General features: G+C 44.3%; 1 protein-coding gene across 1 annotated transcript; it reads right to left on the minus strand.

Moving 5' to 3' along the window:
* Nucleotides 1-12968: 12968 nt before the first annotated feature.
* Nucleotides 12969-14049, minus strand: LOC134178506 (uncharacterized). The gene is made up of 3 exons (XM_062645380.1): nucleotides 13951-14049; nucleotides 13779-13877; nucleotides 12969-13703 (listed from the first exon to the last, which is right to left on the minus strand). The coding sequence occupies exons 1-3, from the start codon at nucleotides 14047-14049 to the stop codon at nucleotides 12969-12971; spliced, it is 933 nt and encodes a 310-aa protein (XP_062501364.1).
* Nucleotides 14050-15503: the final 1454 nt, after the last annotated feature.

A 15503-nucleotide genomic window follows, 5' to 3' on the forward strand; every position in this document is an offset into this window, starting at 1 on the left:
TACTTTGTTTTCTTGGTTCGCCATTGGAGAAAGACTGCCTCTTTATGTGGTATACAAAGCCGAGACCATTGATGGTAACTGGACAACTGGTGGTTCTCCAAACACACTTTACTCTGTCAGCAGTTCTGGCTGGATGGAAACACCACATTTCCAAGAGTGGTTCGACAAGCTGTTTCTCCCTGCCGTAAAAACTTTGACAAAAAAATGGATCCCGTCATTTCGTTTCTTGATGGCCACAATTCTCACACTGCTATAGAATTGAATTTGGCATATGCCTGCCATGCACAGGAGATCCCTCAGTCACTTTGAGTCATCCTTACATGAAATGCATAAATTAATTGTATTGGCCTAGCTTACTTACACAATAGCTAAACCTAAAACTATAAAAGAAGTTACCATAACCAAGCTAAAACTATAGAAGAAGTTACCAAACTAAACCTATTCTAGCAAAATTGTTCGGAAAAGTAAAAACCCAAAATAAACCAAACTCAAAAACAGCATGCAAGATTTCCTATGCAGTCACATTTGAAACAGGATGTTTCAGTTCTTGGCCATGCAGCTTCTGCTTCTGCTTCCTAATTCAAGTTAGAAGTGAGCTAGGTGTCAGTCCTTGCAACATCTCGATTCATCTTTGTAACTTTCTTGTATGCTCATCCAGGACTATATGCACTCATCTTCTGCCTCAAAGCTTCATTGACAATCAAATGCACATCTTTCTGCTTGTCAATCCTAGCATAGTTCCCAGACTCCCGATGAACTTGTATAGCCATATCTGGATTGTCAAAAACAGCTTCGACCCCTTGTGAAGCACGACTTACCAGCTGAGTTGAAGCAAAAGAGACAGTAGCACCTTGATTAGCAATCAGTTCCTTGACTATGTTGTTATTATGCTCCACCATTAAGTCCACAGGAATGTTATTGCCAATCCCTCCACGCAAATTGAAGCTTCTTTTCCAAAGCTGACGATGTGCCTCACTACAGCTCAACAATGCCATCTGGTCAGCTACAAATTAGAAGCTTCCAGAGCATACTTTGTTCTTCTGGCCTCTTTGAAGTGTGAAAACTTGAATTTCCACAACAGTAGAAGCCTCTCCCCATCCAGTTCTGAAACTGCGTCTTCTCTCGTTCCAAAAGAGCCATTTTCAAAAAATTAGAAAAATAATTAAACACTGTCTTCAGCAGCAGTAGTTGAATCATGAGATTTGTCTCTTTTGGTCAATATTTGGTTCTTCATTGTCAGAAATGAGTAGTAGATGCACCTTACACTCATGATCACGACATAGCCAAAATTCTGCCTCATGTTCTTGAATACATGATCTATCTTGTTGCTGCTGCATTGAGTGCTGGCTTTCATTCTTGATGTGAGTAAGTACTGAGCATTGTCTACTGTCACTGGACCGAGATTTCATTGCATGTTGTTCTCCTGACATTACTGCACGAGCAATTTTAGTCTGTGCAGGAAGTGATGACGTCTGTTGTCTTTGTACCTGCAAAGTTTTCAGTCTTCCAAGGAGAGGCCATAGATTGCCACGGTAGCTTTTCAAGCTTGCTGGCTGTCATACACTCTAGGCTCACTGTTGCAAGAAGGCGCAGTAGTCAGGGATAGTTGTTCAACTGTACTGATAGTTCTTCAACTTCTGGGAAACTAGACTGTACAGCACTGATCAAGGCCGAAGCATGTTTCTTGATTTCTATCCACTAAAGAACATACTTGTCCGCCATGCTTAAAAACTTTGTCGTGAAACCACGTTGCTTCCAGTGATTTAGGCATCCCAGGAGGAACAGGTGAATCATCAAAATCCTTCAATTTGAAATGAGTGACAGCTGTTGCCAGAATATATCCATCCAACACTTAATTTACAAACGATCTACAAGATGGCAGCGCTTATAGGTATCTCTTCCAATGTCCCTGCGGTCAAGGCGGTTTCCTAATTGATAGAGAGTTCCCACATCTTTGTACTTTGAGTATCATAAAACAGTAATTATAAGGTTTACAAAGTTCACGCTACAATTAATATCTTCAGCATGCGTGAATACTCCCTCAAGCCTTTCATAAGATGTTGCACCATTAATGACTGTCAATTGGGAACTCCTGATTCTCTCTGCAGTCAGTTGTCACCGCCAAACTGCATTCTCACCAAAGGCTGAGAGTACGTATGCCTGCCACCCTTGTCTTGCTGCATAGAGCTATACGGAACATATGTTTGATTTACATATTCTAAAATTTCACCATGTCCTGCTGTTTATTTTCCTTAAACTCAAGTAGGCCCAAACAGTTTCGTATAGTCTTCTTACTAGCTTGCTTGGTATACTGGAGTTCAATATGATCTACAACATATTTTGCAAAATGTAAGAAAGCAGGCAGGTACTTGGTGATGATCCTCTTCACCATAATCGCATATTCTTTTCTCAGATATGCAAGGTCATCCAATGATGTCAAAAAGCAGTTCTGGCACAGAAAAATAGAACACCTGGGCCTTGCAGTTAGCAGATGGCAGTCAACAATTCGTTCGTTTGTAGCAATCATATTGAATCAATGGAAAGACTTGTTTCTCTTGTCCATAGTCATGTACTTGGTCTTGATTGAAATGTCTAAGTTGTCTCTTGTCAGTTGAAAGCGTGAGGTCTCTAAGTGTGGCTCCTGCTTTGAGCCTTCTTCAGGTTTCCAACTAATGGAAGAAGAAGAGTCAGAGGTCTCACCACCAACGGTATTCTCGGTAATATCACCGTTTCTTTTGCTATCAAAGCTGTGAAAGGTTACATGCGATAAACAGTCAAAGGTCTGTGGCTGCAAAGATTGATTGTGGAATGACTGGCATTTCTTTTCAAGGCTATCTTTCCAGCAAAGCAATGAAGTGTTAAAAGTTCCTGACATAGACTTTATCTTTCGAAATGTCGTCTATGAGACATGCAAACACCCAACCGGTTCAGTCATGTTGTATGCCCTTTTTTGGCTTCTGAATTGAAAAGGCTCATGCTGACTAGTGATTGCAAGCACCCATGTAAGGATTTGGAGCTCTAAGCAGACATGCTGCTGCCATACATGCATATGCTTGAAATTCTCATTGTTGTCAATTAAAGTCATATTAGGACTCACAGACATTCCTGAGACTTTCCATAATGTAGGTGCTATTGTCTGCAATTCGTAACAGTTTTCTGTATTGTCAATGATGTCATACCCAAAAAAAGAAGAGTTGCGAAATGAACTGCGAGTAGACGGTCTGCACATTTCTTCACATTCTTTGTTGATAAGATTGCACATTTCCTTGATTAAAAAGGGCAAATCATCAGAATTTTTCAGAGCAGCTTGAGCAATCCTGTTAGGCTTCAGAGTGGCTAATGCACGTCCTAGGCCATGGTATTGGTTTGAAATGGTGGCATCACATGTTTTGGATGGGTAAATCACCTGCACCTAATTGAGTACATATGCAACAGTAAGTAGTCAACAGGCACGGATGGCACGTACTGCACGCGTTTACCTTCTCCATATAGACTGAACGGACTTAGTCGAAGAATCTGTCCGACCAGGTGTTTCATCAACAGCTTCTTTGTTTACTGTATTGTAAACGGGCACATGCAGCCTAGCTAATTCTGATATAGAAGGAATAGATCTCCGCTTTACTGGTGGCTCAAACCGAGTCAGTATTACAGTACAGGTATGTTCAGCTACTGTTGTCATTGACGAAGGCGGCGTGGGCAGAGGCGGTGCAGCTGGCACAATGGCTGAAGCTTCTGCAATAAATAGCTAATTAGTATTGATCAGGGTGAGGTAACGGCTCACAATACTCTTACGTGGTCGCTGAGGTGATCTACGAATGGGCGCTAGAATACGTGAAGGCGGTAAAGCCATTGCGCGACGTACACAATGAGGTGTTACAGACTTCTTCGCAGCAAACTTTTCCGCGAAGAGGGACCGTGCGACGTTGTGCACGAAAGGACGGTGAATTGCAGCACCAGCAGTGTCTCTTGCTAATGGTCTAAACGTGCACAGGCATATAACTCAGACGACCGCGATGATCAAATACAAAAGTAACAACTAACCTACCGTCACCAGCCATTGGGAGACTTGCCAACGGGAACCTCCAACAGGGCAGTGTCTTCTTGTATGTCAACGTAATGGACTTCTTCGTGGTTTCAAGTTTGTTGCTCTCGCGTTCAAAGTCAGCAGTCTGCTTCGACACAAACCACATACGTAGTGTGAAAGCACAGCTGTGTCACTGGTGTCTAATCTGGTAGCTTGCTGAAGCTTTGTGCAGAGATCCTCGCTCTTTTGAAACAAATTGTATTTGCTTTGAGAACTCAGAAAGCGGTTACCACAGCCTGCACTTTTTGGCTGCAAGAAACTTCTTTGGCGTTCGAGCCGTGGACATTATACGAAACAATTAACCGTACCAACAGATCTAAACGTTACCACGCGGTATCTGATTGCTGTAAGTGGTTGTATGATCGTACTATTTCTAATGAACGGGGGTATTAGAGATTTACACGAGGACTGCCTTCTTCCTAACATAGAGCTGTCTCCACACTGCTTTCTTCTCTCCCCCACTCTCCCCTCCCATCACGTGCAGAGAGCAGTCTAGAACTTACGGTCTGGATTTTACTGGTATGCACTCACAGACTTCCTTAGCACCAGTAAGCTCCGTCCTGAAGTGGACATCTCATTCGACGAATGTGTACTAGTAACCGACCCCTACTCAATTACATGTAGCTATACAGGCATAAAAAGCTATTTTTTATTGCGATGAACCTTTGAAAAGCACACTGCTACGCATGTAGAGTAACGGAGTTGTACACTTTCCCTTTTGTCTGATTCTGCACGTGCATGAGTGGAGCAAACGAAGTCATTTGATTTAATTGGTTTGAACTTTTCTCAATTGTGTTTCTGAATACATGTCGACGTTTGCTTCGTCTCAATCTACTGCTTTCCAAGAAGCAGTTGATGCTGTTAGGTCAAAGCGTTTATCAGGCCGTCAAGCAGCAAACACTTATGGCTGTGCTACAACAACTCTCTACAGCCACGTCCGTTGTGTTGTTAAATACCAGCAAACGGGCATGCATAGCTCTAGGAACATTTGGCTACCCAGCTACACGCGACCCGGTTGGCCGTGTGCTCAAGCAATATCTAGCAGATTTTGGTTGTCAAAGCTCTTTTTGATCAGGCGAGCCATCAAAGAAGTGGTGGAGTGCTGTCTTCAAACACTAGCCAAGCATATAACAATCCAACGAGCCAATCGTTGCAGACTTAAAGTTATCGATGGTTTCTTCACAAAATTGGAAGAAGTACTGAGGAATGAAGGTCTGCTAAAGCTAAACCACAGTGACCTTTCAGCCTGCGTATGGAACTGTGACGAAACAGGTCTTTCCATTTCTGTAACTGCTACAAAAGTCATAGGAGAGGAGACAAGCACGTTGTTGAAGTAGGCAGTGGATCCGGCAGAGAGACTATTACAGTGCTAGCCTGTGGATCAGCAGTTGAAAAGCTTCCTTCCTATGTTGTTTATAAGCTAAGACAGCTGATCTAGCATGGATGGCCCCATTGGAACAAGATATACCAGCAGTGACTCTGGATGGATGGAAGAAGCACAATTTACAGAATGGTTTTGCTGTCTGGATGGAAGAAGGACAAGCAAAAGCACAAGCTTTACAGATGGAAGAAGCACAAGCTACAGAATCGGTGCGAAGTCTCAGCCGATGATGCTTATTCTAGGTGGTCATGGCTCAGGCATCTCACTAGTAACATGTGCCAGGGAAAACGACACAATTATCTTTTGCTTACCACCACACACAACTGACATTCTACAGCTCTTAGATGTGAATGTCTTTCGAACTGTCAAGAGAGCCTGGGGTCAAATCTCAAGAAATTACAAAACAGAAAAATGTTAGGCAGTAGTCACAAAAAAATGTTTCTTTCTCTACTGAAGGAATTATAGGGAAATAGTGTTTTCCCGAAGCATTTGGTCAGTGGCTTTCGAGCAACAGGTATTTATCCTCTAAACAGGAAGTTATCGCACATGGTGTACTTAATCCATCAATGCCTTACACGAAATGCGGCTATGATCACAAAAAATCACAAAAAATAACATCCTTCTTCAAGGAGCATTTTCAAGCCAAGCTCACCAAGCCTGCCTCTAAGAGCGGAAGACTTCAGCCCAACTGTTACGGAGAATCAGTGACTCGCGAAGAAGCCGTACAAAGCTTCAAAGAAAGAGAACTCCAAAATAAAGAAGAAACGAAGGAATGCCAAATTTGACTTCGCTTTGCCCCTTAGTAGTAGTCAAGAAAATTTGTGCCAGGGATGTATTAAGGACTCTGAGAACCATACTACAAATTATCAGCAGTGCTGGTAGGCTGCGATAAAGCAGGCTGCTGAAGGTGGCACCACTACTGGTGCGCCATGTTTACAGACATGCCTGATACGGCTGAGTTGTGGATCTGCCCAACTTTTTCTTAAATATATCTCATAAATTCTTCCTTGAGCTCAGTAGAAATACTTTCCTTTATGTAGAAACCATTTCTCTGTGTAGGAGTAACGTTGGCACCACATTGTACATGGTTTATATTAATGACAATAACATAATGATAAAACATTGCAGCAGTGATGAAATGGGTTTGTCTTGGACACCTGTGATGCTCCGTATCCTCTTTATACCGGACATCTTTTCCACTGAGTGTTCGCTCGTTGAACGAGTCGTTTGCTGCAGTAGATTCTGAGACCCGCATGAAACCGAAGAAGGCTGTCGTGAATGCTGCCCAATCCATAAGTTTATCTCTCTGGCACAGTTGAGGCCATTGGCGCAGTGACGTTTTCAAACTCCTGAGGACTGGCAACGTGATGGGACGCCGAAGTCGTCTCTTGTGGGAAGTCCTCTGCGATCTCCGTATACCACGTAGAACCAACTTCAAACGAGGTGTTGTTTGGAGCCGGTCCGCGTACCCTGCTGGATGTGAAAGTGACGAACGGCAGATAAATACACTCGGATAGTCTCTACTCCAACCGTCCTTACACTGAACGCCGCGAATCTTGAAACTGTCGTCTTTGAAGCCGGTATGGGAGGTATTCCCATCCGTTGGCAAAAGTTAAATTGTGTCATACCGATAGTGCAGTCCGTCCTGCTGCCTGTTGAAACTGCCAAGAGTCGTGGTCCAGAGTGATTCCCAATTGGTCGGTTACGGTGTTGGTTTCGGATCTGCCAGCGGGGCTAGGGCCTTGAACTTCTCGACCTGTCCGCGAGACAATGGATCAGCCAATGTATTATTCACCCCGTGAATAGGCGAGACTGAGACAGTAAAGTTTCCTTTAGCTGCTATAAAGTACAGCGAACGTACGAGCTGCATGAGCTGTTTGTCTTTAGTGGTCTTTTTACCAAATATCAACTACTACATGGTTGTCAATGTGGAAAAGCAAGCGTTTTCTGGTCCATTTAGACCGCAGGTAGCTGCTGCGATAACAATCACGTATAGCTGTTTCCACATGATCAAAACGACTTTGCTGGTGTTGCTCCAGCCAGCGCCCGTACAGCTACCGTTCGTTCCAGAAGGCCCCAAAGCCATGTGACCCTGCCGCATCAGTAAACAGCTGTATTTCAGGCGACAGCTGCCACCAAGTAGTAAGGTATGACTTCCCTGGCCAAGAAGGAAACACGCGTTGCCATCACTCGATGTCTTCGCGAGTGTCCTGTGACAAGTTTACCCCATGACCAATTCTTCTCGCTATTGCTAAATCAATTAGTCGTCTAATAAATATTCGGCCAACTGGTAGGCCCTTCTCTGCTAAGTAGAGCTTGCCGATCGGCGAAAGTAGCTGCCGTTTTGTGCACTTTTTAAGTGAGTAGAACTGCTGCACTTCTGCTTTGAGATTCTCTCGCTTTCCCTGCGGAAGGCGTAGCATCTTATTGTGTGAGGCAATCTCTATACCTAAGAAAGTCAAAACTTTTGCCAGTGGCTTCTCGGGTGCCCACTCTATACCTAGACTCAGAACCGTCGCCAATGCGGTGAAAGCATTTCTTAGCCCTCCTCTCTCGTGGCCTCTAATATCAGAAAAATATTCAGGTAATGAATGACGTGTCGGATACCGAACTTGACACCAAGAATCCACTCTACCACGTCTGCCATTTGGTTAAACAATCACGGGGACGACCTCAAACCAAACGGCAACCTCGTGTGGTAGTAATTGCTGCCCTGCCAGACGCAGCCCAACAGATGTCAAATCTCTGGATGGACACGACAATGACGGAGCGCGTTCTTGAAGTCAATTTTGATCATGTATGGGGATGATTGAAACGTCTCAATCATAGCGATGGCTGTGTCTACTGATGGGTAGTCCATTGTAAAATCAGTTTTTTTTCTATTGCGTCGCTCACACTTTTGCCCGAAGGTGCTGGTAGGTGACAGATAAATCGCCAAGAGCCATCTTTATTGTTCACCACACCCAAGCCAGAAGAAACGAAATTAGCCAGTGGAGGATGGCCGTGTGGCCCGGAAAGAAAACCTTTGTCACACTCAGCTGCCAATGTCACTGAAAACGTGCGAATGCTGAACTTTCGGCTGTACGTACTCCGTAACGAAGCGTGTTGTCCTTACAACCTATTCTGATCACTTGCTCTAACCAGTCAATCCACCGTGCATGGGGGTGGGATTGCAACAGAAAACGAAATTCTTTTACATTAAGTCTAACTGTCCTTAATTAACTACTGAGGCGCCCTCGCCACATTTACTACCTGTTTGACTCACAAGCAAGGGCTGTGTTTTGCCCGCCACGGCGGCTACAGGCGTGGGCAAACTTGCACGCTCGGGCACCGCGCTTGCACGTTTCGTTGTAGGCTCACTTCACACGCCGCGCGAGTTGGCGTTCGCGAGGGCTACGACGCGAGCTCCCTGCTGGTAGGCTCTCCCGATTCACTGGAATTGCCATCGCCCATTGGCCGAAAGGACTTTTGTCTCTTCTGAGACACTGGCGCTAGGTGCCCGAAATCCCGACGCTCGAAGCATACCGTTCTCGCTTGGTTAGTGAAACACATGGACCATAATGAAGCGTCTACTTCGTCCCAGCGTCGAGCCGGTTCTCGAGACACTGCTTGACGGAATCCCTTGTCGTATTGTAGCCATGCCGCTGTAGTAAATCGACTAGCTGCTTGAGCAATTAATAGCTGGTAACTAAATAACTCGGATGCTCGACTCGGGTTACACACTGTTAAGCTACATTCACAATATGAGCGCGCAGCTGATCGTCGCGTTGCGTCGCGTCGCGTTCCAACGCGTGGTCAATTCACAATACGTGGTGCGTTCTTCGGTCACGTTGTGCAATCAGTTTAGCGCGCGCTGCCACAGTCGGGCTATTCTCACGTTGACAATGGACGAACTTAGGCTGGATCTACAATATGCAAACGATTGAGCGTCGCGTCGCGTAGTACAAATTCAAATTTTAAATGGTCGACGCGACGCGACGTTGGACGGACGCGACGCGTCGAAATAGAACCAAGTTCTATTTGAGCGTCGAACCGGAAGCTGTTCACGTCGCGTCGGAAGTAGCTCCTTGATCTCGACCAATCACAGCCAACTATAAATGCACGTGTGGCTTCCGTGAGCAATGATTATTGATTTCGGCGCTGTACTCGACGTTGAGCGGTCTATAGATTGTGTATGGAGCTGTCCTTGCTTGTGGATGATCAACTGCAAGACGTACAAAGACCTGCGTGCCAGGGAGAACGCGTAGAAATTGAGTTTGAGCAAGTTGGGGGTTCCGGCTAAGTTGTGCTAGTAGAAAATCGAAGCGCGAGTGGTCAGTTCAATAATTCAGGCAGCGACGTCTACCGCGCGCTGAAATCGTATTGTGAATGGTACGACGCGTGTGACGCGATACGTGCCACTCCCACGCAAGACAACGTGACAGGACGCACGCGACGCTCAAGCGTTCCCATATTGTAAATCCAGCTTTAGTCTCGCGTAGCCATAGATGCATGGGAAACGCCGAACACCTTCAATGAGAAGTTCAATGTCTAGATCCTCCATGATCTAACAACACGTGTCCTGTACTTCGCAATATTATTGGATAGTGTAAAGGCGTCAAATTCGGTCGGACGCAAGAACACTTCCTGCTGGACGCTGAAATACAACTCTGTTCTATCCTCGCGTCGCGTCGCGTCGCGCCGTTCAATTCACAAATAGGCGGCATGCTTTGACGTCAGGCGACGCGACGCGACGCGACGGTCAGCTACGCGTCGCATATTGTGAATCAACCTTTAGCGTGTTTACGAACAAAGACCATGCCGTCAACCACAACTCTGTCACCATGCGGCATTGATGATTCTGTGCTACGCTCAGACCTGCAGGGCCAACCTCTAATGCGACGTGCGACTTGTCGGTCATCGCGCCGGCTGTTTATACAATTGAACTGGGGCATTCAACCACAACGCATTGAAGTCAGCGAACTCGCTATACATCATTGTAAACATCCAGAGTACAGAGACTATCACTGACAATGACGTAACGTTTAATTAGATCACATCTTAAATGATCATTAGTGGGTGCATTAGACTTTGATATGCAGACGTCTTATCGCTATCTCCCGCTGCTAGATTGATGTCAACCGTTTCTACTATTAGAAATGGGAGGTACTGCGGTTTCGAATGATACCAAGATCGTCTCTCCAGAACATTGCGTATCGAAGTTATAGGGAATTTACGATCGGCCAGGTCAACGCGAATAGAGAGAAGGTCATTAAATAATTGTCGACGCGTTTAAAAACACGAGACAAGCAATCGCCTTTTAGTGAAGAAAGAGAGCGCGTAAAACGTTAATAAACGCTATCTAAATCGGGATTTTAATTATTTAGAGCGCACGTGCTTTATCTATCGTTTGATGTTCTTTTGTTTCGTATAGCAACAGCAACTCGTGGTAACACGTTTCAGAAGCTACGAAGTTTCTCTCATTAACTTCTGGGGTTAGTCTCTTTGTGACATCAAACTAACATTGAATCGGGGTGACGCTTTATTTCTATCGTGTTTTTCTCTCTTGTAACAGTGTAGGTTTAGATAGTTTTTCTCTTCTGCTGTCTGGCGAATTAGTCGTGACTAGACCTTTTCCGTCGCTCCTGTATTCGTCGGCGTCGGCAGGCGCGTCGTCGTTTTCTGTGTTACATATCCAGAAGGCTTAACACAGTTACAAGGTTATTCAATAATTTTGAAAACACGAGACAATTAATCACCTTGTGGCAAAGAAAGAGAGCGCGTAAAACGGTGACAAACGCCATCTACATCGGGAATTCGAATAGACCACACGCACTTTATCTGTTGGTTGATGTTCTTTTCTTTCATAGAGCAGCAGCAACTGGTGTTAACACGTTTCAGCAGCTGCGAAGTTTTTTCATCAACTTCTGGGGCTTCGCTTAAGTCTCTTTGTCACGTCAAATTGAAATTCAATTGGGGTGACGCTTTATTCCAGTCGTATTGTTTTGTCTCTCGTGGTAGATAATTTCCTCTTCTGCTGTCGGGCGAATTAGTCGTGAATAATATTGCGTGTGACCATTCGACAAACGCCATCTACATCGGGAATTCTATTAAATAGAGCGCACGTGCTTTATCTATCGGCTGATGTTCTTTGTTACGTATAGCAACAGCAATTCGTGGTAACACGTTTCAGCAGCTACGAAGTGTGTCTCATTATCCTCTGGGGCTTAGCTTAAGTCTCTTTGTCACGTCAAATTGAAATTGGGTCGAGGTGACGCTTTATTCCTGTCGTGTTGTTGTCTCTCTCGTAACAGTGTAGGCATAGATAAGTTTTCTCTTCTGCGGTCGGGCGAATTAGTCGTAACTATCATCGCCTGACCGTTAGAATCGTTCCCGTATTCGTTGGCGTCGGAAGGCGCGTCGTCGTTTTCTGTGTTACATAGCCAGAAGGCTTGACGCGGTTACTAGGCCATTAAATAATTGTTGACGCGTTGAAAAACACGAGACAAGTAATCGCCTTGTAGCAAAGAAAGAGAGCGCGCAAACGCCATCTACATCGGGAATTCAAATAGAGCCCACATTCTTTATCTATCGGTTGATGTTCTTTTTTTCGTATAGCAACAGCAGCTGGTGGTAACATTGCATGTACGGCTGCTTTACAACCTCCTAGTTGTCCTACACGGAGTTGCATTGCTTCTGCTACTGACTGAATGTCACTCCTAGGAATTACTGATAAGATGGCCTTTCCAATAACTCTGCGAATGATTTCACAGACACCAATGGGTCGGACGCCTGGATTCTTGTTTAGTGGTACAAACGGCAAACAAGGAAAGCAGCAACTCCCTTTGGATCTACACATTCGGATGCTAACGCCTTGCAAATGAAGCAAGAACATCACACAAAAGGTTGGAAGAGCTCTTAAGACTGTTGCGAAGACGAAGCTCCTCAATCAAAGAGGAAGAAGACAAGAGACTCTGCCAAGCAAACCAAAGGCAAAGATAGGAAAAAGCGTGTAAGAGTGCAATCGTCACCATAATACACGCTTGAATCATGGCATCTTCTTATGGAAGAAAGTCAGAAAAAAAAACAGAGGGAGCATGAGGAGACAATAATGATCTGTTGGCAAGAACAAGAAGAGAAAAAGACAGAGAACGACTTCGATTCGAAGAAGATATGAAGATAAGATTGGAGCAACAGCGACAGGAATTCCAAACTCAAATGGTACAACAAACACAACTGTTTCGAGCAGAACTACTCAAGCGCTTGTTTGAGGACTTCAAGTAGAGTATCATGTTCATGTTTAAAAGTTACTCTATGTATAACAGTAACATATAAGAGTAAGAGTAACAGTTACTAACTTGATTGCTACATATACTAGTATGTATCACTACTGTTTAATAGCAATTAGACAGTTTGCTGTTCATTAATATTAACTAGACAATTTATGGTTTATGGTGCTGGGTGATGCTGGTGTATATACCTGGCCAGACCTTCTCTATGTATTAGTACCAGATTCAATTATTGCTACATCATCCCAGTCTGCTGGTGGTGGAGAAAAAAATCATGCAGGTTTGCCAACACATCTTTTTCATAGGGACATTTGTATCGCTCGCAGATGTTGTGCAAATCACAGCAGACAGTAGCAACCTTGGGTGCAAAGATTGGATCATTTAACAGTGTTTTAGACATTACTCTCCAACGACTCTTTAGACGTCCGAATGCCTGCTTTACAACTCGCCTAGTTCTAATAACGGCGTAATTGAAGCTCCTCTGGTATAGGAGCAGATTATCTCCTTCATAACACTTCATAATAGTGGGGCCAAGTGGAAATGCAGCATCAGCCACCAGATATGGCCTCAACTCCATTCGACGGATTTTCTTGCTAAATACTGGAGAAAGCCACTGGTTAGAATCAATCGTTTGTTTCAATTTGCTGTTTCTGTAGCAATAGGGGTCTCCTACAGCCCCTGGCCTTCCAGCATTGACATTCACAAAAATGTCTCGTGCGTCCACAGTTCCCAGCACAATAATAGAAGAAAATCGCTTATAGCAAAAGCAGTTGTCACCATACAGAGTCGGTTTATTTATCTCCATGAAAGTACCATCTATTGCTCCAGCACAATGTGGTAAGAAGCACAGTGATTCAAAGTCTACAACCACCTGTCTCAGCTCGTCTCCAGTTGGAAAGACAATGGATTTGGGAACCATATCCTTGCGTAAAACACTGATACGAGTATACACAATTTCAACAGCCGTTGCCTTACCAATGGAAAACAGGGATGCAAAGAATTGAATGAAAAAGAATGAGCCAACCAGTATATAAGGATAGCAAACCTTTTGGCACGAGGTACGGTCAATCTGAAGACTGTATTTTGTTATTGCATTCTTGTTCTGTAGAGATTGTGCAGAGCCCAAAACACTCCCTTTTTCATTCTAAATGAGGCAATGAACTGTTTCTCTTCCAGTCTGGACAAATTCGGTCAACTCTAGACCAAGAACCACATACTTCATTCTCCCTAAAGCCCCCACTTCTGGGAGACGACCAAAATATTCTCTTTCTTTTCAATCCACCAAGAATTTGAACAAACGTTAGGTTCATCCCCATGCTCTATTTATTAGAAACGGTCGTGGGCGTGCACAGCGAAAGCGATACAAAAAGTAGCTACGTCTTCTTGTTTTGTGCTCTACTCGACTAAAATCTTCGAAATCTGCTATGGTCACTATATGGAACATGAAATGCGCTGCCAACAAGGCGTTCTCACGCTGAAATGCCATTTAAGCCTCAAATTTTCAGACTAATAATAGCATCGTTACCTTGCAGGTGTGACTCCTTTGGCATATTTACATTACGCTAATATGAATGTCAACATAACATAAACGCAAACGCAAACGTAGTGTGATCGCACCCTAAAGAAGCTGCGTGCGTGCTCAACAAGCTCAGGTAACCTCATATCTTTAATCTGTTTCGGTAAGACGGAGTTCTCAAGCCGCAGACGTAAATCTTCGTCTATGCATTTCATGAATAGATTCCGTTCTACTTCTTCTGTAATGCAGTGGTCAGTCTTCGCTAAATCTCCAAAGAATTCGAATAGAGCGCACGCGCTTTATCTGTTGATTGATGTTTTTTTTGTTACATATAGCAACAGCAACTCGTGGAAACACGTTTCAGCAGCTGCGAAGTTTTTCTCGTCAACTTCTGGGACTTAGCTTAAAATTAAGTCTCTTTGTCATGGCAAATGGAAAAATTTAATCGGTGACGCTTTATTCCAGTCGTATTGTTTTGTCTCTTGTAGGTAGATAATTTCCCTTTTCTGCTGTCGGGCGAATTAGTCGTGACTAATATCGCGTGACCGTTCGACAAACGCCATCTACATTGGGAATTCGAATAGAGCGCACGCGCTTTATCTGTTGGTTGATGTTCTTTTGTTTCGTAGAGCAGCAGCAATTGGTGGTAACACGTTTCAGCAGCTGCGAAATTTTTTCATCAACTTCTGGGGCTTAGCTTAAGTCTCTTTGTCGCGTCAAATTGAAATTGAATCGGGTGTGACGCTTTATTCCAGTCGTATTGTTGTGTCTCTCGTATGTAGATAATTTCCTTTTCAGCTGTCGGGTGAATTAGTCGTGACTAATATCGCGTGACCGTTCGACAAACGCCATCTACATCGGGAATTCAATTAAATAGAGCGCACGTGCTTTATCTGTCGGTTGGTGTTCTTTGTTACGTATAGCAACAGCAACTCGTGGTAACACGTTTCAGCAGCTACGAAGTGTGTCTCATTATCCTCTGGGGCTTAGCTTAAGTTTCTTTGTCACGTCAAACTGAAATTGGATCGGGGTGACGCTTTATTCCTGTCGTGTTGTTGTCTCTCTCGTAACAGTTTAGACAGGCATAGATAAGTTTTCTCTTCTGCGGTCGGGCGAATTAGTCGTGACTAATATCGCGCGACCGTTAGCGTCGCTCCCGTATTCGTCGGCGTTGGAGGGCGCGTCGTCGTTTTCTGTGTTACATAGCCAGAAGGCATGACGCGGTTACTAGGCCATTCAATAATTGTTGACGCG

Source organism: Corticium candelabrum, chromosome 4, assembly GCF_963422355.1.
Source record: "Corticium candelabrum chromosome 4, ooCorCand1.1, whole genome shotgun sequence".
NCBI lineage: Eukaryota > Metazoa > Porifera > Homoscleromorpha > Homosclerophorida > Plakinidae > Corticium > Corticium candelabrum.

Excerpts from the sequence above, each read along its gene's own strand:
- LOC134178506 (XM_062645380.1), bottom strand. The coding sequence starts at position 14,049 with ATGGGGATGAACCTAACGTTTGTTCAAATTCTTGGTGGATTGAAAAGA. Across the intron at positions 13,878-13,950 it reads GGGGCTTTAGGGAGAATGAA|AATGAAAAAGGGAGTGTTTT; the intron begins GTATGTGGTTCT and ends TGCCTCATTTAG. Across the intron at positions 13,704-13,778 it reads ACCGTACCTCGTGCCAAAAG|GCAACGGCTGTTGAAATTGT; the intron begins GTTTGCTATCCT and ends TCCATTGGTAAG.